Here is a 23,563-nt window from a genome sequence, read left to right on the forward strand (position 1 = left end):
ATTACGTACTGTCTGCATATAGAACTGGTTGAGAGTAGCACTGGGCCTGATGCATGCTGAAACTTACCAGGAACGCCTCAAATGTAAGACCGCAGATCTTTGGCCATGGGGATAGCTGTAAAGGAAGGCTGGTAGAAGTTGTTGCCAGTCATCAATTGGAGGGGCCCAGTCAATAGTGTAGGGCAGAGAACAACAGGAAGAAAGCCAGAAAACTTTGCATGGCAGAGCAGGAAATGCAGAGGGCATGTGGAAAGAAATTATTCTTGACCTGATTTTCCAGGTAGAAGATTTTGTGGATCCCAATGGCAAGATCTCTCTACAACGGGAAGAGACACCATCAAACCGGTGAGGGGAAATCAGAGGCTGGAGACCTTGCAGAGGGAGGATTAGAACTCTGGAGCTCACTAGAGCTTGTACTCTCTTTCTACAGAGGAGAGTCAACAGTGCTGAGCTTTGTGAGCTGGCTGACACTTAGTGGTACTGAGCAGTCTAGCGTGCGGGGCCCATCCACTGAGAGCCAAGAGGCCAAGAGAATGGCCTTGGACTGTATCAAGGTAACTGCCCCTGCCTACCCCTGGTGAACAAGCCTAGACCCTTCTCTACTAGATAGACACTGTCCTATGAACTGAAGAATAGGGTCATCTAGGGTTTGTGACCAGAGCTGACTCCTTCTGCCCTCTCTCCCTGGCTTCTTGGGAACATTCTCTTCCCTCTAGTCCTTATCAATAACCCCTCTCTCGGGGATTCCCTGATGGCGCAGTGATTGAGAGTCCGCCTGCCGATGCAGGGGACACGGGTTCGTGCCCCGGTCCGGGAAGATCCCACGTGCCGCGGAGCAGCTGGGCCCGTGAGCCATGGCCGCTGAGCCTGCGTGTCCAGAGCCTGTGCTCCACAACGGGAGAGGCCACAACAGTGAGAGGCCCGCGTACAGCAAAAAAAAAAAAAAAAAAAAAAAAAACAACCCTCTCTTGTGCCGCCTCTAGCAATGTGACCCAGAAAAGATGATCACAGAAAGCAAATTCCTCCAGCTGGAGTCACTGCAGGAGCTCATGAAGGTACAGAGTGAAGAGGGAAGAGGGGTGAAAGGGCTGGCTGGGTCCGGGAGGGGAGACAGGGATAGTGGTGTATGCCTCAGTTTCTGTCAGGGGTGGGCCAGTGGCTGGCTTCTCCTCCATGTCTATTTTCCTGCTATTATTCTCCTCCAGGCTCTGGTCTCAGTGACACCAGATGAAGAGACCTATGATGAAGAGGATGCTGCTTTCTGCCTGGAGATGCTGCTGAGGATTGTGCTGGAGAACAGGTAGAAGGCAGTCTTTAGGCAGGCCTCATACTGGGCTTGTACCAAAGGGATGGAAGCCTGGAGTAATCTTGCAGAGTGGGCTCTAGGGACAAGAAGCACATGAAGCTATAGGCAGTAGAGGAGAAGCTTGCTCATTATAGCTGCCTGCTTAGGGTATAATACCACTGAGCTCTGAAGGACCTAGCCTCAATCAGAAAAAGAGGCTTATTGCCCAGTGGCCTTTACAGCTGAGACTATCCTCATCCCTTATGTTTCTCAGGGACCGTGTGGGCTGTGTGTGGCAGACTGTTCGAGACCATCTATACCACCTATGTGTCCAGGCACAGGACTTCTGCTTCCTTGTGGAGCGGGCAGTGGTGGGGCTGCTGCGCCTAGCCATTAGGCTACTCCGGAGAGAAGAGATCAGTGGCCAGGTAAGCTGAGTGCAGCTGGGAAGGCAGGAAGGTGTACAAGGGACTAAAGCCACAGTATCAGTTATGGATATGGCCTGAGACAGAGACTTCATTTAGTGCCCCATAGCATGAGCCCAGTAACCTACCACAGGGCTAGGGGAGTCTAACAGGGACATTGAGAGTGAATCTGGAATGGCCTCAGGTATGAAGCTAGTACTCAGCACCTCTGCTCAGTAGGGCTGGACGGCTGCTGCCTTGTGGCAGTCCCAGCCCCATACCTGATTTCCCGGCTCTCATGTTTAGGACCCTCCTGAGAGCTCTTCACCCAATTTATAAAAGACAAACAGTATAGAAGTGAGTTCAGGAAGGTCACAGGATATAAGATCAATACAGAAAAATTAATCACATTTCTTTATACTAACAATGAACATATAGAAAATGAAACCATTTACAAGTGCTGCAAATGAAATCAAATACTTAGCTATACACCTAACAAAACATGTATAGGATCTGTATGCTGAAACTTACAAATGCTAATGAAAGATATTAAAGAAGACCCAAATAAATGAAGAGGCATACCATATGCGTGGATTGGAAGACTCAGCGTAGTGAAGAGGTCATTCCTCCCTTAATTGATCTGTAAGTTTAATGCAACTCCTATGAAAATCCCAGCAAGGTTTTTTTGTAGACACAGATAAGCTTATTCTAAGATGGAAAAGCACAGGCCCTAGAATAGCTGAACATTTTGAGAAAAAACGTGGGAGGAATCACTCCATCTGATATTAAGGCTTACTATACAGCTATAGTAATCAACACTGTGGTATTTTTGGAGGGACAGACACATGCATCGATGTAACAGGAGAAACCAGAAATAGACGCACACAAAGATGCCTAACTAATTTTTTGACAAAGGTGCAAAAACAATTCAGTGGAGGAAGGATAATCCTTTTAATTGCTGGAGCAATTGAAATCCATGGTTGAGGGGGCAGGGGACGAATGAACCTTGACCTAAGCCTCATACCTTATAGAAAAATTAACTCAAAATGAATCATAGAATTAAATGTAAAATGTAAAACTATGAAACCCTAAAAAGAAAAATAGGAGGATATCTTTGGGAGCTAGGCAAAAAGTTCTTAGACTTGACACCAAAAATACAGTCCATAAAAGGAAAAACTGGTAGATTTCATCAATATTAAAAATTCTACTCTATGAGAGCCCAGTGTGAAAAGGAGGTAAAGACAAGGAGTGTATGTTTGCAAATCAAATATCTGAAAAAAGACTAATACCTAAAATATAAAAGAACTCAAAACGTAACAGTAAAAAAAAAAAACAGACCAATTAGAAAATGGGCGAAAGATATGAAGAAGATATACAGATGGCAGATAAGCACATGAAGAAGCTTAAGTGGTGTTCATCATCATTATCCAACAGGGAAATGCAAATTAAAACCACAGTGAGATACCACTATACACCTGTCAGAATGGCTAAAGTGAAAAACAGTGATAATACCAAATGCAGACAAGGATGTGGGTCAGTCACTCATAAATTTCTGGTAGGAATATAAAATGATAGAGCAGTTTCTTATAAAACTAAACATGCAGTTACAACACAATCCAGCAGTTGCACTCTTGGGCACTTATCCCAGAGAAATGAAAGTTTACTTTTATAAAAAACCTATACATGAATGTTCACAGGATCTTTATTTGTAGTAGACAAAAACTAGAATCAGCCCAGATGGTTTTCAGCGTAAAGTGTAGTACATACATACCATGGAATACTATTCAGCGATTAAAAGCAACAAACTATTGATACATGCAGCAACTTGCATGACTGTCCAAGGAATTACGCTAAGTGAAAAAAGCCAATCCCAAACGGTTATATACTATATCATTCCATTTATATGACGTTTTTGAATTGATGAGGTTTTAGAAGTTGTGGACAAATGGCCGGGGGCTAGGGATGGGGGCAAGAAAGGCAGGTGTGGTTATAAAAGGGCAACACAAGGGATCCTGTGGTGTTGGAACTATTCAACATCTTGGCTAGTGGTGGATACACAAACCTACACAAGTGCTTCAATTGTGTAGAACTTAATCCACGTATGAGTACAAGTAAAACTGGGGAAATCTGAATAAGATTAGTGAATTGTATCAATGTTACAATGGTTATGATATTATGCTGTAGTTTTGCATAATGTTGCTGGTCTTTTTTTCAGTTTTTAAAAAATTAAACTTTGAAAATAGAGATAATTATAGATTCATATGCAGTCTATTTTATAATAAAGTATTGGATATCTCAGGTAATTTATTGAATACTGTACTGAAAGTGGCAAACAGAATGGTTGTCTGGGTACGGAATGGTTCTAAGTGCATCAGTTGTTTACCCTCATAATGGCATGGCTGACTGAGAGCTGTGGCTCCCTGCCACTGCCCAGCAACACAAAAGAGTATTGTGCCGCATGTCAGTAGCCCTGGAAAAAATCAAAACTCTAAGTATGGTTTCTACTGAATGTGTTTCACTTTTATACCATTGTGAAGTCAAAAAAATCTAAGTTAAATTATCATAAGTTGGGGGCTGTCTGTACACTTTACCCACTTTACCCCAATGGTAGCATTGTGCAAAACTATAGTGTAGTATCATAACCAAGATACTGACATTGATACAATTCACTAATCTTATATAGATTTCCTCAGTTTTACTTGTTCATACGTGTATTAAGTTCTACACAATTTAAGCACTTGCATAGGTTTGTGTATCTACCACTAGCCAAGATGCTGAATAGTTCCAACACCACAGGATCCCTCGTATTGCCCTTTTATAACCACACCTGCCTCTTTCTTGCCCCCATTCCTAGCCCCTGGCCATCTGTCCACAGAGTACCCTAAGTTGGGTCTTAGCCAAAACTGTTCTCACTAGCCTAGGGAGGCTGGTGGGGAAGGAGGCTAGACAAGACGCGTGTGCCCACTTTCCACTTCCTGCTCCCATCTCCTGCCCCAGGTACTGCTCTCCCTGCGCATTTTGCTACTAATGAAGCCCAGCGTGTTGTCCCGAGTCAGTCACCAGGTAGCCTATGGGCTCCATGAACTCCTTAAGACTAACGCAGCCAACATCCACTCAAGTGATGACTGGGCCACCCTCTTCACGCTGCTGGAGTGCATTGGCTCAGGTGTAAAGCCTCCAGCTGCCCTGCAGGCCACAGCCAGGGCCGATGCACCTGATGCTGGTAAGCCCTTTCCCAGAGAGACCCACACTGGCAGATAAACAATTATGGCCCCAGTGGTTGAGACAGGAAAACAAAACGCAGGTTGTTGTGTTCAGCAGATTAAATACCCCTGGCTTCTGCTATCTGCTTCCAGAGCTTCCTGTGCCTAACGGGCCTCTCCCCATTACCCACAGATTAAACAGCATAAAGGCAAGTAGGCAATGGAGAAGGCTATGAAGCCAGGCTTCCTACTGTCCTGAGGACTGTTTTCTCAGAAACTCTGTCCTCACTGCCACCTCCCTCCCCAACAGCTGCTACTAGATGCTGTCAGGAGCCCAAATTAGCCTGCTGCCCCATTTGGTCAACAGAGAAGCTCTCCAGGCCATCCTTCAGCCCTCTAGTGACAGGGCTGAAACTAATCCAGACCAAGAGAAAAGAGAGGCCAGGCTTCAGCACCTTTCTTCTGAGAGCTGAAACTATGCCTCATCCCAACTCCCCCATCCCCATCCTGACTCTGCGCCTCTCCCTGCTGGCTCAGGGGCCCAATCAGATAGTGAACTCCCATCCTTCCATCAAAATGATGTGAGCCTGGACCGAGGGTACACTTCTGACTCGGAGGTCTACACTGACCATGGCAGGCCTGGCAAGATTCACCGATCAGCCACAGATGCTGATGTGGTCAACAGCGGTTGGTTAGTGGTGAGTGAGCATACGGGCAGCGGGTGAGTCTTCCCCTCTTGGCCTGTGGGAAAGATTCCTGGCCTTCTGAGAGGGCAGCTAGGGGAAGATCAGGGTCAAGCCTGGATTCTCAGCTCCTCTATACTTTACAGGTGGGGAAGGATGACATCGATAACTCCAAGCCAGGGCCTGAGACCAGCTGGCCAGGTCCTTCACCCCTGGTCAATCAGTACAGCCTAACAGTGGGGCTGGACCTCGGGCCACATGACACCAAGTCCCTGCTCAAGTGTGTGGAGTCCCTGTCCTTCATCGTGCGTGACGCTGCCCACATCACACCTGACAACTTTGAGCTCTGTGTCAAGACTCTCCGCATCTTTGTGGAGGCCAGTCTGAATGGCGGTGGGTCACCTGATGAAGGTGTAGTTGGGGAGTAACCATGTGAATTACGGGGGAAAGGGAGGAGCAGGCCGTCTGTACCCATGGATATGGAAATGTGACCTGCGTCTGGCCCTGCTCAGGGTGCAAGTCCCAGGAGAAACGTGGCAAGAGTCACAAGTATGACAGCAAAGGGAACCGCTTCAAGAAGAAATCCAAGGAAGGCTCAATGCTTCGGCGGCCTCGAACCTCCAGCCAACATGCCACGCGGGGTGGGCATAGTGATGACGATGAGGACGAAGGTGTGCCTGCCAGCTACCATACGGTGTCTTTACAGGTCAGTCAGGACGTAAGTATGGCACCCTTTACTTCCTCTCCTCTCCTGGTACCTGACATTGGGAGTCTTGGTGGGGCCAGGGACAGCCAGGGCGGAAAGGAAGGGCCTGTTTTCCAGCCAGGGCCTCAGCCAGTGTCCCCACAGTGCCCCCCTGTCCAGGACCGCCTGTAAGTCTTTGTTTGCTTCATTTTTAAATTATAGTTTGTTTTTGAAATAAGTAATTCAAATGCACATAGCACAGAGTTCAGAAGGTACAAAAGGGTAAGCAGATAAAAGTCCCATTCATTTCCTGTCCCCAGCTGCTAAGTTCCCCTTACCAGAGGCAACCACTGCCATCAGTTTCTTGTTTATCCTTCCAGAGTTATTCTGTTGTCTATTCAGGACATATAAAATTTATTTTATGAGCAGACTTTACATCACTAAATAAATGGAGAATTAATTGCTTAAATAGAATAACCTTAGAAAAATTACAAAAACAAAAAATTATTAAATCTGGCCAGACACTGTTGCCTATCAAAGCCTCTGAGCCTGAGGTTTGCTGTTTTTAAAATGAGATTAACAAGATGAGGCTTTATCTGTCATCAGAAAGTGTGAAAAAGGAGTGAAAAAGTACCTTTCTCACTGTGTAATTGTGTTATTAAATACTTAGTCCACACACCTCCTCAAATCCCCGCTACTAGGAGTAATACCCATCTTTGGGAAACACTGGTCAGGACTAGGACAACCAGCTCATAAAGTTGAGGAGAAGGGAGTGGTGAGAGGGGTGGAGTATGGTGTGATCGGTACTAGGGACTCCCTTGAGGACTCAGTCAGGGACAGTGGGAGTGGGCTGGTGAGGAGGGGATACACCAGACCTAACCCCACTCATGTCGTGCCCCTCCTGTGACCCCAGTTGCTAGACCTGATGCACACCCTACACACAAGGGCAGCCTCTATCTACAGCTCATGGGCGGAGGAGCAGCGCCACCTGGACGCAGGAGGCCGGAAGATCGAAGCGGATTCACGCACCCTCTGGGCCCACTGTTGGTGCCCTTTACTTCAGGGTAAACCTCAGGGGAGCAGGCAGGGCAGGGGCAGAGGTGGAGCTGGCGCTTGGGAAGTACCAGGATCAGGATGCCCAAAGGATCCTGAGCCTGTTCTCATTCTCAGGCATTGCCTGCCTGTGCTGTGATGCCCGGCGCCAGGTGCGGATGCAGGCACTGACCTATCTGCAGCGAGCACTACTGGTACATGATCTGCAAAAGTTAGATGCCCTGGAATGGGAGTCCTGTTTTAACAAGGTAGGACTTCCCTCTGGTCTTAAGGTAGAGTGCAAATCCTAAAGACAAGGAGAGCCAAGCAGCTTGAAGAGCCCCTGATGTCAATCCTCAGCCTGTATCAGACCTTCCCTCCTGCTCTGTACCCATCCACCGCAGCCCAGGGTCAAGTGGACAAGGCTTCCACCTGACCCTGCTAGGGAGATGTTGGCTTCTTACCCACCAGGTGCTGTTTCCTCTACTGACCAAGCTCTTGGAAAACATCAGCCCTGCAGATGTGGGCGGGATGGAGGAGACCCGGATGAGGGCTTCCACCCTGCTCTCTAAGGTACTGCTCACCACCCTACACCCACCCACTCTCCCCACACCTGCCTCTTCACAAGCAGGGAAGCCAAGGCTGCTGGGAGGACCTAGAGATGTAATGTAGGTGCTTAGGACTCCCAGCTATGGAGACTCAGCAGGACCCAGGGACTTGGGAGGATTTTGGAATTCAGAGGAGTCTCTGATCCAGGATTCCCACACAAGATAGGGCAGGCTTGCCTCCCACCCTTGGAGAGGGGTGCAGAAGGCTCCTACCCTACTCTTGGCTGAGAGGGGCTGGGGGACCATAGGTCTTCCTGCAGCACCTGTCTCCACTGCTGTCACTCTCTACCTTTGCGGCCCTCTGGCTGACCATCCTGGATTTCATGGACAAGTACATGCATGCAGGCTCCAGTGACTTACTGGTACGTTCTGCCTCAGCCCAACTCCAGCTGCCTACTTCCTCTCCCATCTTCTGGGAAGACTTGCTGTTTCCCCCTTGGTGGCTGCCTTCTCCTTACCATATCCCCCCATGCCCTCTTTCCCATTCTCATGGCCCCACTGCCACCTGCAGTCAGAGGCCATCCCTGAGTCTCTGAAGAACATGCTCCTGGTGATGGACACAGCAGAGATTTTCCACAGTGCGGATGCCCGAGGAGGCAGCCCCTCAGCCCTCTGGGAGATCACCTGGGAGCGCATTGACTGTTTCCTGCCCCACCTACGAGATGAGCTCTTCAAGCAGACTGTCATCCAGGGTAGGGGGCTCCAACCAACTTCATCAAAGAGAGTCTGGAGCTAATAATTAGTTCTCTGTGCCTGGGGTGGGGGTTAAGTCTAGTGGGTAGCCAGGACTCTACTTGAAATAAAGCACCGAGAGCCGCCATCTGGATTCTCTACCCTCCCCAGACCCTGTGCCCATGGAGCCTCATGCCCCAAAACCTCTGGCCTCAGCCCACCTGACTCCTGCTGCTGGTGACACCAGGACACCTGGCCATCCACCTCCCCCAGAGATGCCCTCTGAGCTGGGGACCTGTGGTGAGTCCCTCTGAGCGAGTTTGCTGGATGTCAAACAGGAAGTCAAGGAGGTCCGGGGTACTTTGAGATTGCTGCTGGGCATGGGCTGTGAGGCAGGGGAAGGAAAGAACCAGAAGATCCTGTTCACCTGCTCTCTTCTTATGGGAAATGGCAGGGCCAGGTCAGCTATGATGAGCTAGCTGCCTGGGATTTTCAGGCTTCAGAGAAGGAGGCTGGATCAGGGACTTGGAATGAATATGCAGAGGTTGCCCTTCAGGAATTCTAATAAAGACCAGACCAAAATTAACCTACTGGAGGTACAGCAAAGAAGATAAAGGGTAGATATAAGGTAGCTGGACACTGGAATAAGTTTTGAGCAGAGACTCTCAACTGTGTAGACTGGGAGGGGTCATCTTGCTTACAGGAGTGGGAGAAGCAGAAGTTTGGTAAACTAGCTGCAGAATGTGAGCGAGTCTGACTGCAGCCACCTTGCTTTCCCTCTAGACTTTGAGAAGCCCGAGGGCCCCCGACCTGCCAACAGCAGCTCCTCTGGATCACCAGTGGCATCCAGCCCCAGCAGACTGAGCCCTACCCCGGATGGGCCTCCACCCCTGGCTCAGCCCCCACTGATCCTGCAGCCCTTGGCCTCCCCACTGCAGGTGGGCGTGCCCCCCATGACTCTGCCTATCATACTCAACCCCGCTCTCATCGAGGCCACCTCACCTGTGCCCCTCCTGGCCACACCCCGCCCCACAGACCCCCTGCCCACCTCTGAGGTCAACTAAGGCAGGGCCCTCAGCGATCAGGACCAGTACTTCCTACCAGGCTGTCCCTGGCCCACCTCTCAGCTGTCCCAGGGGCCACAAATTCTTCAGTCCCAGCCCAAGCTGCTATTACTGCTACTTGGATGGGGACCTGAAAAAGAACTTTTATAGCCCCTCCTGGGACCCACAGTCAGTCTGTGGGACCTTCCTCCTCTGCTCTCCATTCCTGGGAGTCCAACCTGAGAGCACACTCAGGTATCACCTGCAGCCTGGCAGCTCGGGGAGGCATCACTGTACCAACCCTGCAGTGCCCGCCCTTGTGCTCCTCCTGCCCGTGGTCAGGCATCGAGAGCCAAGCCAATCACTCTGCACTTTGTTTCCCTCTCCGAACCCCACTCCCATCAGCCCTGGGCCACCTCCTCTAGTTCTTCCTCTTTTATTAATTAGTTGGTCAGTTTGGAGAGTTGATTGGCGCCATGGAGGGTGGACAGGTGGGGCTGGACAGAGGGACTGCCCACAGGAGCATGTACATATGGAAAAACAGGACAACAATGGATTTTTTATGATGTAATAAATGTCTTAGTACCAACATCATTGCCTTTCCCTCTGGTTTCCTTCTTGAGTTTGTGGGTACCATGTTTCGGGATACCCAGGCCATCACATGAACAGAAATGAGACTGAGCCTACCAACAGTCTGGCCCACGTGGCCCCTGGTCATCAGCCAGCCAGACGCCAGGACGCAGTCAGGATTCCTTCACTGCTGCTGCCCCACCACCACCATCACAGCAGTGCCCCCTTAGCACCAGGGATGCGCTAGGGGGTTGGCAGTTGTCCTCTTCCCTAACTGCTCCATCGGAGATAAGCGTGACAGCCTAGGCTGGGGTCAAAGGGAAGGTGAACCAGAGCTGAGCTGTAGTTATTCAGAAGTCTTCCCTCAGATGTGCCTCATGGTCCCAGGAGCAGAGAGGAGCCCATGGGGCTTAGGGGGTGGGAGGCTATCTTGCCCATAGCTGTGATCATGTGTTTCTGGACACAGGGCATTCATTTTGGCCCAGAACTGAGGAGGGAAAATTTCTTCCCATCCCACAGCCTCCATCTACCCCAGTCACTGCAGCATGATTGGAGAATCCCTCCCCTTCTTTCCCTTTGCGTCAGGGTAAAATAAGTGGGAGTGTGTATGGGGCAGGCAGTGTGGCCCCTACAGGGGTGAGGTACTGTGGGTGTGATGCAGAATACTATTAAGCTTTCCCAAGTGAAGCATCTCCATCATCTTGGCATCCTCCTTCACCATGGTCTCTTCCCCCGGGGGAAGGGAGGGCAGAGAGTGGTACCTGCTGTACTACCAGCTGGCCTCCCTCACGGAGAGTTAGGGGCACTCACCTCTTCATTGGTCCCAGATGTCTATGTAATCGTTCAGCACCTTGGGCTTTCCTTTGCTCAGCACAACCACGTGGATGTTGCTGGGTCTGGATGTCTGTAAGTGCCTCCCTCGGGTGCTTTGGAAATGGAAACAGCCTGATGTGGAACAATACTGACATGAGTCCTGCAGCTCTTACACTAGTTTCTCCCTCTTCCCTTCCTTCTGCAAGTAGTCCAGACCATGCCTGCTTTCCACACTAACTAGAAGCCTTGCCCCTGGGAAAATTAGGAGTAAGACTGCACTCCTCCTTTGCACATTTCTGTATGAGTGCAGAAAAGCCCGGAACTACAGTCAGGTTAACACTAGGGCCGTTGGCTTCAGCTATAACATCTCTGTTCTCCCTTTTGAGCCCCACAGCTCTGCCTTCAGAAGCTTGTTTCCCTATGGGGGAAACAACATTGACTACTGTATAGAAACCTGAAGGCCATCCTATGAACAAAGGAATATGAAAAGTCTGTATCCCTCAGTCTACAAATATTGGGAAAGAAGCTGGAGTAATTGCAAACTGAACCCTTCCTCGCTGGCAAGCAAAGAAAAACATTTGTCGGAAGCCTCATTCTGTTATAGAAAGATCATCTGACATACGTGACTTGTGTTGTTGACAGTGTTGTCTCTGTCAGGCAAGGAAAACTACAAGAAGAACTAATATTCAGGCCTTAATTCTGACCAACAAAGAATGGCTGATGATGTGGAAGTGACAAAACTTGTGGGAAAGTAATAGAATAATCTGAAGGGAAATGCTGGTCTTAATGATGTCTCCTATAAGAACTCTAGGATAGCAGGTTTCAAAAAGTCCAGAGGAAAGCTAGAGACTTTTAAGACCCTAACATGGAGAAGTGACATTGTTGGAACACCAATATATGTCAATATTAAGTGCACTGCTTACCCAACCTTGTAGAGGTATTTACTCCTCTTACAGATGAGGCAACAGGTTCAGAGAGGCCAAATTCCTGGGAAGTTAGGAAGCTGGGATTCAAACCCAGGTCTGTCTCACTCTAAACCCCATGGTCTTTCCTATGACACTTCCTCAGCTCAAAAGTAGTGGTGGGGCACAGTGGTTAAGAATCCGCCTGCCAATGCAGGGGACACAGGTCCGAGCCCTGGTCCTGGAAGATCCCACATGCTGCAGAGCAACTAAGCTCGCGAGCCACAACTACTGAGCCCGTGAGCCACAACTACAGAGCCTGCATGCTACAACTATTGAGCCCATGAGCCACAACTACTGAAGCCCATGCATGCATCTAGAGCCCGTGCTCCTTAAGAAGAGAAGCCACCGCAATGATAAGCCAGTGCACCGCCACGAAGAGTAGAGAAAGCCCGCGCGCAGCAGCGAAGACCCAACGCTGCCAAAAAAACCCAAAAAGAATGCCCCAGGGCTCAGTGCTTGTCAACTTCTTTTCTCCACATTCAATCGTGGGGTGATGTCCACTGTCGAAACTTTAAATACCATCCATCACTCTGACTTTATGTACAACTACCCCTCATCTCTTCTAGGTTCTTATACCAATGCCCACACCCCACCACCCACATCCCACACCCAATCCCTCAGCAAGTCTTGTTGCTTCTGTCTTTCAAATCTATCTGGAATGTGACTACTTCTCCCACCCTCACCCACTACCACTCAAGTCTAAGCCACCATCTATTGGACTACTGGTCTCCCTCCTTCATTCTAATCCCATACTCTCTACCCTTTACTCTCCACACAGCAGCCAAATGGATACTTTTAATACATGTCATATCATTTTCACTCCACTGCCCAAAACCCTCAAATGGATCTCCATCTCATTCAGCATAAAATCCAAAGTTCTTACTTTTTCTCACCTACCTAACTAACCTTGCTGGTCCTCAAATATGCCAAACGCATTTGTATCAGACCTTTACACTACTGGTGCCTCCACCTGGAATGCTCTTCCCTCAGATATCCACATAACTCACCCCCTCACTTTTTTCAAGTCACTGTTCAAATGTTACCTCATCAGAGAAGACTTCCCTGACTGCTACACAGAAAACATTTGTCACTCTCTATACTCTTACTACTTTATTTTTCTCTGTAGCACTTATCACCAACTGACATATTATACAACCATTTGATTTTTGTCTTCAAATAGGGACACTGATTTCTAGAATAGGCCCTCCCTATTTATTGGTGAGTGAATGGAGCGAATTTATGGTGCCTCTCTTCTGGGCCAGCAGTAGTGCTAGGCCTGGGTACAGAAACAGAGATAATCATTAGGTTGGAAATTAGTGAAACAAACAATGAAGAGGTTTCTTAAGTAGAGACAGATGAGGCTATAGCAACTAACAATAAACTTTGAGTCAGTTAAAATCTCCAGGACAACACTGGGAATTGTTGGAGCTGACTGATGAGTACATGGGGATTCATTATACTATTTTCTCCACTATATATGTTTGAAACTTTCTATGATAAAGGTTTTTCTTTTTTTAAATCTTCAGATAAACTACAGCTTCCCTGGTGGTACAGTGGTTAAGAATCCACCTGCCAGTGCAGGGGACATGGGTTCAAGCCCTGGTCCGGGAAGATCCCACATGCCGCAGAGCAACTAAGCACATGCGCCACAACTACTGAAGCCTGTGCACCTAGAGCCCGTGCTCCACAAGAGAAGCCACTGCAATGAGAAGCCTGTGCACTGCAACGAAGAGTAGCCCCCGCTTGCTGCAACTAGAGAAAGCCTGCGTGCAGCAACGAAGACCCAATGCAGCCAAAAATAAACAAATAAATAAATAAATAGAAAGAAATTACAGCTCAGAATCTCATAATTAGAATAGCTCAACCCCTTGGGCTTCCCTGGTGGCGCAGTGGTTAAGAATCGTCCTGCCAATGCAGGGGACATGGGTTCGAGCCCTGGTCCGGGAAGATCCCACATGCTCTGGAGCAACTAAGCCTGCGTGCCACAACTACTGTGCCTGCGCTCTTGAACCTGTGAGCCACAACTACTGAAGCCCATGTGCCACAACTACTGAACCTTGCGTGCCTAGAGTCTGTGCTCCGCAACAAGAGAAGCCACCGCAATGAGAAGCCCTCGCACCGCAACGAAGAGTAGCCCCCGCTCGCTGCAACTAGAGAAAGCCCGCGTGCAGCAACGGAAGACCCAACGCAGCCAATAAATAAATAAAATAAAATAAAAAAGAATAGCTCAAGCCCTAGGGTTGCTTTTAGAGACATTTTGGAGACTAGAAGTGTTCATGCCAATTTCAGCTGTTGGTTTATGAGCACTTTGAAAGGACAGTTGTAATCAATGGTAACTAGCACAGGTTCACTAAGTTGTAGTACACCAATCTAACCTCATTCCATTTTAATTTAACGGTTTTGGGTCTGATTTACCAGGGGAAGGTAGTAGACAATATCCCTGGATTTTGACAAATTATTTGGAGGCCCACAGTGCAGTGGAAAGGCCTTCTTTGTTTTATACAAATTTAGGGGAAAGAGCTTTGTCCTAGAGTTAAGAGACTGGGTTTGATTCTCACTCTGTCCCTTTCTAGCTGTGTATTTGGTTGTGTTAATTCACCTCTCTGAGCCTTAATTTCTTTATCAGTAAAGGTAATATTTACCTCCTAGTGCTGCTGGGAGGAAGAATAAGAATTTATACTAAAGTATCTTAACACAGTATCTGGCACATTCCATTTGCAGGCAACATGAAGAGGGGGAAGTGACAGGAAATAGCCCAAATCAAGGGCCATAATAGTCTCCCTTTATGCAGAGCTACTGCAGGCCTGTAATTCCATTATTAAGGTCAGGGGCAAGTTGCAGGAAAGATCTGAAACAACAGCCTGTGTTCTACCTCGGTGAGCCGAAGGGAGGACGCCTGCAAGAATGGAGATTACTCATGGCACCTCCTAAAAAAAAATTCTACCAACCAGAAATGTCCAGCCTCGGAGTTCAGCACCTTGTGAAATTCTGTACTGACCTTGCTGCCACTAGAAGGGTCGAAGCGGACATTGGAAACTGTATAAAAGGCAATTTCCTACATCGGAGGAAGTATTAACTATTAATTTTGGATGCCTTTTCCATTCTAATATTCCAAATCTCCGTGATCGATGAACAAGGCCTGAATCCCCCAAATAAACAACTCATTTCTCTTACGCGGCGCAGACCTGAGTTCAGGTCTGAAAGTCTGGCCAGCTGTTAACCTGCCATTTATAGAACAAGTTTTAGGTACAGATTGTCGCTTCCAGGGAAGACTGATTAAGAGAAGATTACGGAGTCTCCTCGCGGCTCCAGAGAGGCCACCAGATGGCACTCTGGAACCGACTGCAAGATCAATTTCCTCCCTCTTCCCCTAAGTCTTCCCGGCAGCGGGGCCCCGCTCCGGGCGGGGGGCCAGAGGGCTGAGGCAAACCAGCTTCCCCTTGGGGTTCCCCGGCTTCAGAAGTGGCCAAGTATTAGGCGCACCATAAAGCCGAGCAGCAGCGGGGGCTGCCAGCCGGCTGGGACATGCCTGGGTGGGTGAGGAGACTGGAGCCGGGTCCTTCGACTGGGGAATGGCACTCGGTCAGCGGATCCCGCAGCGGACTGGTCCCCAGGCCAGAGCCAGCGCCTGAGAGTCATTCTCACTCCTGCTTCCCGCGCTGCGCAAATATTTCTCCTCTGAGGGGCTGCCTGAGCCACTCCTGATTGGCTGCGCGAGTCCGGGACTTAAACTTTCAGCCAATAAAAAAGGGCATGGCGAGTGACGCACGGAAACGTCACGGGAATTCCCCCCTCCCGGGGGCCGAAAAGGGGCTTTCCCGACTGGAGTCCGGGTGGTTGGAGAGGTGCCGCGACCCGTCCGAGGTGGGTCGGGCAAGGAGAGAATCCGGAACCGGAGCCGCCGCCGCGGTGAGTGGCTGGGTTCAGACCCCTGGGTGGCGGGACGCCGGGAAGGGCAGGAGGAGGGCCCTTAGCTGACCGAGCCCCAGAGCTTAAGAGCGGCATCTGCACACTCCAGAGAGCACGCACACGAACAAGACACGCGGATACACATCAATATCCCTGTACAAAGACGCGGGCCGTACGTACATCTACACATATACCGGCGGGTGCAAAGGGTCGTCCATGCACTCAGACTCACACACACATGCACACGCAAAACACACTCACCCGTGCACAGGTGCCTGGACCCCATACCCTTCACGCAGAAACTCAAAGATATGTTCACCTGTGCCCTTACATACATGCTCAGACATGTGTCCACACTGATTAAAGGACGCTCAACTGTACACGCATGTTCACACCATGCACACACAAGCACATGGGCCGAAACACACTTGTACACCTGTGATGCAGACACATACATGCATTACACACGGCTATGGGACTGGGGGGGGCGTGGGCCCCCAAAGCAGGTGCGGTGTGGGAATCAACAGCTGTACAGATGTTTCGGGGAGAGGGAATAGAGGAACCCATCCCAAGGAGGAGACACCTTTCCTCCCGCCGCCCCGTGGCCCCAGAGACCGGTTCTCGGAGCAGAACCCCGGGGCCCCCGACTGGGAAGAGCCCCCGCCTACAGCCCTTCGGGGAGGAGGCCTCCTTACAGTAGGAATATCCCCCCAAAACCCCCCGGGGTGAATCAGCCGTGGCCTCTCTCGGAGTAGAAAATCCCGAGGTTGCTCCAGGACGGGGGAGGGGAAGGGGACGGGAGGCGGGCCTGGCCCCGGACTAGTAGCCTCCCCCGGCCTTGAAAGACCCTCCAGGCCCTGGCGCCTGCTCTGGAGGGAGGAGGTGGCCCCCAACCCCGCGGGGCCTTCTCTGGGTCTCGCCGCTCCTCTGCTTGTAGAGGTGCTGCGGGCGCCCGCAGGCCAGCGAGAAGACCTCGCGCCCCTCCCGCCTCGGGGGAGTGGCCAGTGGCGTCATTTCCAGGCACGCCCCCTCCGGCCCCTCCTCCCCGTGGTATTTTCGGGACTTTCCTAAGCTGTTCTAACTTTCCTGCCCCTTCCCCGGCCCGGCCCAGCCCAGCTCCAGATTTCGCCCTCCACCGGATCTTGCCCGCCACACCCGGACGGGTAGCTGGAGGAGATCGGACCCTCCCCCAAATTTGGCCCCCCCTCTTCCCCCAACTCCCGTCCTGATCTGTCCCTACCCCCGCCACTCCTCCCCACCTAAGGCGGGCGCCTGAAACTCTGGGGAACAGGACCCGCCGAAGCCACCGGACAGAGCCGGGCCTAGCCCAGAGACATGGACAGTTGCTACGACCCAGTGAGTCACGCCGCCTGGCCCCAAAGCCGGCCGTCTGCCCCCCCGTGCCTGTCTGCTTGTCTGCCCATCTTTCGGAGTGCCATCTACTCCCCGACACCTGTAATGTCCTCAGATTATCTCACCCTGCCTGTCAGTCAGTCTGTCTACAAACTGCTTACAGTAGGAGCTTTCATATGGGCCTGGGGAGGAGAGGGAGTCATTACTGAGGGCTTACAGAGCTGAGAGGTGGAGGGCTCTGGGGGTGGCTCAGAATCAGCTGCCACCCCAGTCTGTCTCCAAACCAGGGTCTGGATGGCATCATTGAATATGATGATTTCAAATTCAACCCGTCCATGGTGGGACCCAAGGAACCAGCCCCAGAGACAGGTTAGTAAGTCCCCTGACCTCCCCTTGTCTTGGAGGGAGGGGAAGGGAGGAGTATGTGCCCTCTGCCTTGGGAGTGGGCTCAGATATCCTGGCTCAGCAAGGCCCCTCTGTCCCCAGCTGATGGCCCCTACCTGGTGATCGTGGAACAGCCTAAGCAGGTGAGCGAGTGGAAGGGATAGTGTGGGATGGCTTCAGCTTTGGGGGCGAGTGGGGTAGTTGCAGCTGGGTGGCCACAGGGAGGGTAACTGACACAGACCCACTTAGGGTTGGGATGGTTAGCTGCTGATGATCACAGTGGTGTGGTTGTGATTCAGGATACACACATCCAGTCATTATGGTCACTGATGGCTGGGGGGGATGGGGGGCTGGTGTCTGTCCTGGTCACAATGTCACTGTGCCCTGGCACCTTCAGCGAGGCTTCCGATTTCGATATGGCTGTGAAGGCCCTTCCCACGGAGGGCTGCCAGGTGCCTCCAGCGAGAAGGGTCGGAAGACGTATCCCACTGTCAAGGTGAGCCAGGATAGTGCTGGAGGGTGGGCTAGTGGACAGTGTATTCATGGGCATTACTGACAGCCCTCACCCCTCACAGATCTGTAACTACGAGGGACCGGCCAAGATAGAGGTGGACCTGGTAACACACAGTGACCCGCCTCGTGCTCACGCCCACAGTTTGGTGGGCAAGCAATGCTCGGAGCTGGGGGTCTGCGCAGTGTCTGTGGGGCCCAAGGATATGACTGCCCAGTAGGTGCCCCCTACCCCTGGTCTCCACTGGCGTGCCCCCTCATTGCTTGCCAGTTCTAGGCCCCAGCCCACCTCTGTGAGCTTAGCATCTGACCAAGGGGAGAGACCCTGGTTGGCCCTAGAACCCAAGGCCCCAAGTGAAAACTAGAAAAGCTTCCTAGAGGAAGTAGAGCTGAGCTGAGCCCTGGCAGTGGGGAGGGTGCCTCAGGAGGAAAGAACTGCCTGCGAGGCCTCTGACTCCTCCCCTCCCCTACCCAGATTTAACAACCTGGGTGTCCTGCATGTGACCAAGAAGAACATGATGGAGATTATGATACAAAAACTTCAGAGACAGCGGCTTCGCTCCAGGCCCCAGGGCCTTACGGGTATGGAGGACATGGAGGGAGTCATGGGAGGTGGTCATGGAAGGAGTAGAGAAGGAGGAGGACTCCAGGGGTCACATGTGTGCCCGCTGCCCAGAGGCCGAGCGTCGGGAGCTGGAGCAGGAGGCCAAGGAACTAAAGAAGGTGATGGATCTGAGCATTGTGCGGCTGCGCTTTTCTGCCTTCCTTCGAGCCAGTGATGGCTCCTTCTCTCTGCCCCTGAAGCCAGTTATCTCTCAACCCATCCATGACAGCAGTGAGTATCCTGATCACCTGGGGCCTGGGTGCCAGAGAGAGCATGGAGGGCAACCTTGAACTGTGGAGTCAGATAGGCCTGGGTTTGAACTTGGCCCCACCATGTATGAGCTGAGTGATCTTGAGCAAGTCACTTCCCCTCTCGGAGTATGGCTTCCATCTTGAGTAGATGAAGATACTAGCAGTTCCTGTACCTCTTGGGGTTGTTCAGATAATACAAAGCCCCTGGCTCCATAATTGGGACCATGGCTATTATATCCTCTCAAATAATTGATATCCCATCTCCATAGAGTCTCCTGGAGCCTCAAACCTGAAGATTTCTCGAATGGACAAGACAGCTGGCTCTGTGCGGGGTGGAGATGAGGTGTATCTGCTTTGTGACAAGGTGCAGAAAGGTGAGGCTGGAGCCTAGGCTGGGAGCTAGGGATGTTGGGTATCAAGCTTGGGGACCGGGACAGCTCCAGGACAAATGGCCCTGGAGATTCTACTAGGAGCTGTGGCCAAACTTCAATTTCCCCTGTAGATGACATTGAAGTTCGGTTCTACGAGGATGATGAGAATGGATGGCAGGCCTTCGGGGACTTCTCTCCCACAGATGTTCACAAACAGGTACCCTAGGGCCAGGGCTGGGCCTGGGCCGAAACTAGGCCAAGGCCTTAATACACCTTATGTTCTCTTTCCCCCTAGTATGCCATTGTGTTCCGGACACCTCCCTATCACAAGATGAAGATTGAGCGTCCTGTAACTGTGTTCCTGCAACTGAAACGCAAGCGTGGGGGGGATGTCTCTGACTCCAAACAGTTCACCTATTATCCTCTGGTGGAAGGTGGAGCTGGGCTGAAGATCCCACGGGGGCTGGAGGGTGGGGGCTTGGCTGGAGGGTCCCAAGAACTAGATCAGGGGACCCATGAGTCAAATCAGGAGTAGGGAAGGTCCCAGTAAGAGGTGACCCTAGGAGCCAGCCTGAGGGCTTTCAGGGGAAAGGCCATTACCAAACATGGGACAGGGCTCTTGAGGCAAGGCGTGAGTTGGGGTTTTAATATCTCATTTGCCTCTCCCCCCAGACAAGGAGGAGGTGCAGCGGAAGCGGAGGAAAGCTTTGCCCACCTTCTCCCAGCCCTTTGGGGGTGGCTCCCACATGGGTGGAGGCTCTGGGGGCTCGGCTGGGGGTTATGGAGGAGCTGGAGGAGGAGGTGAGTGCTGGTGGCAGGAAGGGGAATGGATGAGGGAGGGGTAAAGGGGAGAAAAGTTGTGGGGGAAGAAATCTGGAAGAGTCCTCCTGGTGCCCCCTCCCCACAGTCCTGCCTGTGTCCACAGGTGGCAGCCTCGGCTTTTTCTCCTCCTCCTTGGCCTACAGCCCCTACCAGTCCGGTGCGGCCCCAATGGGCTGCTACCCGGGAGGCGGGGGCGGGGCGCAGATGGCCTCCGAGGCGCCTAGCGTGGATGCTGGGGAGGAAGCAGCAGAGCTGAGCGCCCCCTCCGGGACCCTCCAACGCGAACAGGCCCCGGAGCTGCTGCATCGAGGTACGGCCTCGGGAATCCGGGCGGTCGGGACGCTGCGGGTGGGGACCTAGCCCATGCCTACACCCCCTGTCGCCCCCAGCCCGGGAATACAACGCGCGCCTGTTCGGCCTGGCGCAGCGCAGCGCCCGAGCCTTGCTCGACTACGGCGTCACGGCAGACGCGCGCGCGCTGCTGGCAGGACAGCGCCACCTGCTGACCGCGCAGGACGAGAACGGAGACACGTAGGTGGGAGGGCGGGCGGCCGGGCGGGCGGGGTCCTGGGCTTGGCGCGGTGGAAGGTCGTGGGGGGGCGGGGCGGGAAAGGGACTTAAAAAGAGCCAGGGCTCTGGAGTTGGACAGACCCGGTTTCAAGCCTGGCCTCGTTATGCTCTAGTTCTGTCCAAGATACTTAATCTCTGCACACTTCAGTTTTAAAGGGGCACAATAATAGTACATACTTAGCGCAAAAGGTGCTCGGAAGTATTAAGTTCAGGTGCAGCGATGTCCTTGGAGACGTCTGGGCTGGGCGGGGCCGAGGGAGAGAGATTGTGGAGGTGGTGGGGTTTTGAGAGTGAAGGATGCTGCGTTGCTGGGCTCACTAGGCCAGAGTCTTACTCCCCAACCCCCAGGCCGCTGCATTTGGCCATCATCCACGGGCAGACCAGCGTCATTGAGCAAATAGCCCACGTCATCTACCACGCGCCGCACCTCGGCGTTGTTAATCTCACCAACCACCTGCACCAGGTGAGGGGCATCTATTGGTGAGGGGGTAGGGGTTGGAAGTCAGGTGGGTCTAGGCCAGGAGCAGGCCTGGCTCACTCTGCCTGCCTCCCCAGACGCCCCTGCATCTGGCAGTGATCACCGGACAGACCAGCGTGGTGAGCTTCCTGCTGCAGGTGGGCGCAGATCCAGCACTGCTGGATCGGCATGGAGACTCAGCCGTGCACCTGGCACTCCGGGCACGTGCCAGTGCCCCTGACGTGCTGCGCACCCTTCTGCGGAGTGGAGTTCCCAGCATGCCCCAACTGTTGCACTTGCCAGACTTTGAAGGTGAGTTCATCACCTGGACCAGCGGGCAAGGGTGGGGACCAGAGAGGGTACCTGGTGAGTGCCTGTAGTGGACATGAGGCATCGAGGTCAAATGGTCAGGGGGTCACACTGGGGGCACAGCTGCAGGCTGAGCATGCTGTGTCACTAGGACTGTACCCTGTACACCTGGCGGTCCGTGCCCGAAGCCCCGAGTGCCTGGATCTGCTGGTGGACAACGGAGCTGAAGTGGAGGCTGCAGAGCGGCAGGGGGGCCGAACAGCCCTGCATCTAGCCACAGAAATGGAGGAGCTGGGGTTGGTCACCCATCTGGTCACCAAGGTGGGACTGAGGATTGTGGAAGGCATGGAGCCAAGGGTGTGGAGGGACTAGGGATGGGGAGGGTGTGGCGGAGGGACAGCCAATCAGTTGGTGCTGTGATCAACCACTCCTTTGCACCCCACAGCTCCGGGCCAATGTGAATGCCCGTACCTTTGCGGGAAACACGCCCCTACACCTGGCAGCTGGACTGGGATCCCCGACCCTCACCCGCCTCCTTCTGAAGGCCGGTCAGTCTCACTCTCAGGGGCATATGAACAGGGCTGGGGGGAAGGAAAGCGGGGCCTCCCAGTCCCCCCACTTTGCATCCTTAATGTGGGCTCCTGTTGTCCTTCTCCATGACTATCCCCTCACCCAGGTGCCGACATCCATGCAGAGAACGAGGAGCCCTTGTGCCCACTGCCTTCGCCCCCCACCTCTGGTAGTGACTCAGATTCTGAGGGCCCTGAGAGGGACACCCGAGGCAGCTTTCGGGGCCACACACCTCTTGACCTCACTCGCAGCAGCAAGGTGAGGCCAGCCTGGGACTAGAAGTACCAGGGGATGGGGCAGCTGGGCTTATAGATGGGTCCTGAGTATCTGGTACCTGGGCTTAAGGACTGTGATGGGAGGTAGTCAAGGCTGAGGCTGTCTCCCCAGGTGAAGACCTTGCTGCTAAATGCTGCTCAGGACACCATGGCGCCCCCCCTGACCCCACCTAGCCCTGCAGGTGAGATCTCCCCACCCATTGCCAGATGCCAGACCCCAGACCCCTGCTCACAGAGGTCTCTTCTCCTTCAGGGCCACTCAAGGAGGTCTCCCTTCCTCCATCCCTGTCCTCCGTCCATTGCCCCCCAGTGGCCCTTCCTGCCTTATCTATCAGGTTACCATGTGAGAAAGGTGGCATTCAGCTGTGTTTTTGCCCATCTCTGGGGGGTAACTAACATGGTATGTGTGTGTCCCCCTCAGGGCCAGAGATGCCACTCGAGGATACAGTCCTACAGAACCTGGAGCATCTGCTAGACGGGCCAGGAGCCCAGGGCAGCTGGGCAGAGCTGGCAGAACGGCTGGGTCTGCGCAGTCTGGTGGACACATATCGAAAGACGGCCTCACCCAGTGGCAGTCTCCTACGCAGTTACAAGGTCAGTCGGTCCCCGTCCCGTGCTCCATGCCCCAGCCTCAGGTCTCTGGTGCTTCTCTGCGGACACCACACCCTAACCATGACTCAAGCCTCCTGCCTTGTCCTTCTCCTCAGCTGGCTGGTGGGGACTTGGCGGGCCTGCTGGATGCCCTGTCTGACATGGGCCTGGACGAGGGAGTGAGGCTGCTGAGAGGTCCTGAGACCCGAGAAAAGCTGCCTAGCACAGGTAAAGGGGCCCTACCTCAAAGGTGGATCTGGGCTTGGAGGGTGGGAGGCTTGAGGCCTTGACTCTTCCCTATGTCCTTCCCTGTGTCCACTCCCCCAGCAGAGGTGAAGGAGGACAGTGCATACGGGAGCCAGTCGGTGGAACAGGAAGCAGAGAAGCTGGGTCCCCCTCCTGAGCCACCAGGAGGGCTCTGCCACGGACATCCCCAGCCTCAGGTGCACTGAACTGCTGCCCACCCACCAGCCCCCTTCCTGGGCCCCTCTGTACAGTGTCCCCACCTATTCCAGTTCTTATTTAACACCCCGTGCCCACCCTTCAGTTGGGGCAAATAAAAGATTCTCATGAGAAAGGGAGGGGGTGTGGCCTCCTCCCCAACTTAGAGCAGCCCCTGATGTG

General features: G+C 52.5%; 2 protein-coding genes across 23 annotated transcripts in view; both read left to right on the top strand.

Moving 5' to 3' along the window:
* Positions 1-10,206, top strand: part of GBF1 (golgi brefeldin A resistant guanine nucleotide exchange factor 1) — a 122,183-nt gene extending 111,977 nt beyond the window's left edge. For 11 of the 18 annotated variants that reach the window (XM_049696808.1, XM_049696813.1, XM_049696810.1 and 8 more), the window contains 16 exons: positions 281-345; positions 431-554; positions 984-1,055; positions 1,206-1,300; positions 1,560-1,713; positions 4,687-4,912; positions 5,430-5,590; positions 5,722-5,968; positions 6,088-6,293; positions 7,174-7,324; positions 7,431-7,561; positions 7,764-7,865; positions 8,149-8,262; positions 8,412-8,592; positions 8,744-8,872; positions 9,356-10,206. In XM_049696808.1, coding sequence (XP_049552765.1) covers positions 281-345; positions 431-554; positions 984-1,055; positions 1,206-1,300; positions 1,560-1,713; positions 4,687-4,912; positions 5,430-5,590; positions 5,722-5,968; positions 6,088-6,293; positions 7,174-7,324; positions 7,431-7,561; positions 7,764-7,865; positions 8,149-8,262; positions 8,412-8,592; positions 8,744-8,872; positions 9,356-9,636 — 2,439 coding nt within the window. In that variant the 3' untranslated portion in view covers positions 9,637-10,206. The remainder of the gene's footprint in view (positions 1-280; positions 346-430; positions 555-983; positions 1,056-1,205; positions 1,301-1,559; positions 1,714-4,686; positions 4,913-5,429; positions 5,591-5,721; positions 5,969-6,087; positions 6,294-7,173; positions 7,325-7,430; positions 7,562-7,763; positions 7,866-8,148; positions 8,263-8,411; positions 8,593-8,743; positions 8,873-9,355) is intronic. The other 7 variants (XM_049696811.1, XM_049696814.1, XM_033425853.2 and 4 more) reach the window with 1 other exon arrangement.
* A 5,507-nt stretch (positions 10,207-15,713) lies between these two features.
* Positions 15,714-23,551, top strand: NFKB2 (nuclear factor kappa B subunit 2). Of its 5 annotated transcripts, XM_012532530.3 has the most exons (23): positions 15,714-15,872; positions 17,137-17,228; positions 17,513-17,594; positions 17,712-17,752; positions 18,007-18,105; positions 18,185-18,336; positions 18,595-18,701; positions 18,796-18,954; positions 19,244-19,348; positions 19,477-19,562; positions 19,641-19,779; positions 20,018-20,146; positions 20,271-20,477; positions 20,557-20,698; positions 21,086-21,200; positions 21,293-21,506; positions 21,655-21,824; positions 21,949-22,051; positions 22,180-22,331; positions 22,461-22,530; positions 22,770-22,942; positions 23,056-23,167; positions 23,267-23,551. In XM_012532530.3, exons 2-23 carry the CDS (start codon positions 17,208-17,210, stop codon positions 23,389-23,391), a joined length of 2,703 nt encoding a protein of 900 aa, XP_012387984.1. In that variant the 5' UTR covers positions 15,714-15,872; positions 17,137-17,207; the 3' UTR covers positions 23,392-23,551. The 5 variants fall into 5 exon arrangements, with proteins under 5 accessions (XP_012387984.1, XP_033281754.1, XP_012387985.1 ...); XM_012532531.3 differs by lacking the exon at positions 15,714-15,872 and having other exon boundaries at positions 16,916-17,228; positions 23,270-23,551; XM_033425862.2 differs by lacking the exons at positions 15,714-15,872; positions 17,137-17,228; positions 18,185-18,336.
* The last annotated feature ends 12 nt before the right edge of the window (positions 23,552-23,563 follow it).

The sequence above is a fragment of the Orcinus orca genome, chromosome 14 (assembly GCF_937001465.1).
Source record: "Orcinus orca chromosome 14, mOrcOrc1.1, whole genome shotgun sequence".
In the NCBI taxonomy this organism is placed as follows: domain Eukaryota; kingdom Metazoa; phylum Chordata; class Mammalia; order Artiodactyla; family Delphinidae; genus Orcinus; species Orcinus orca.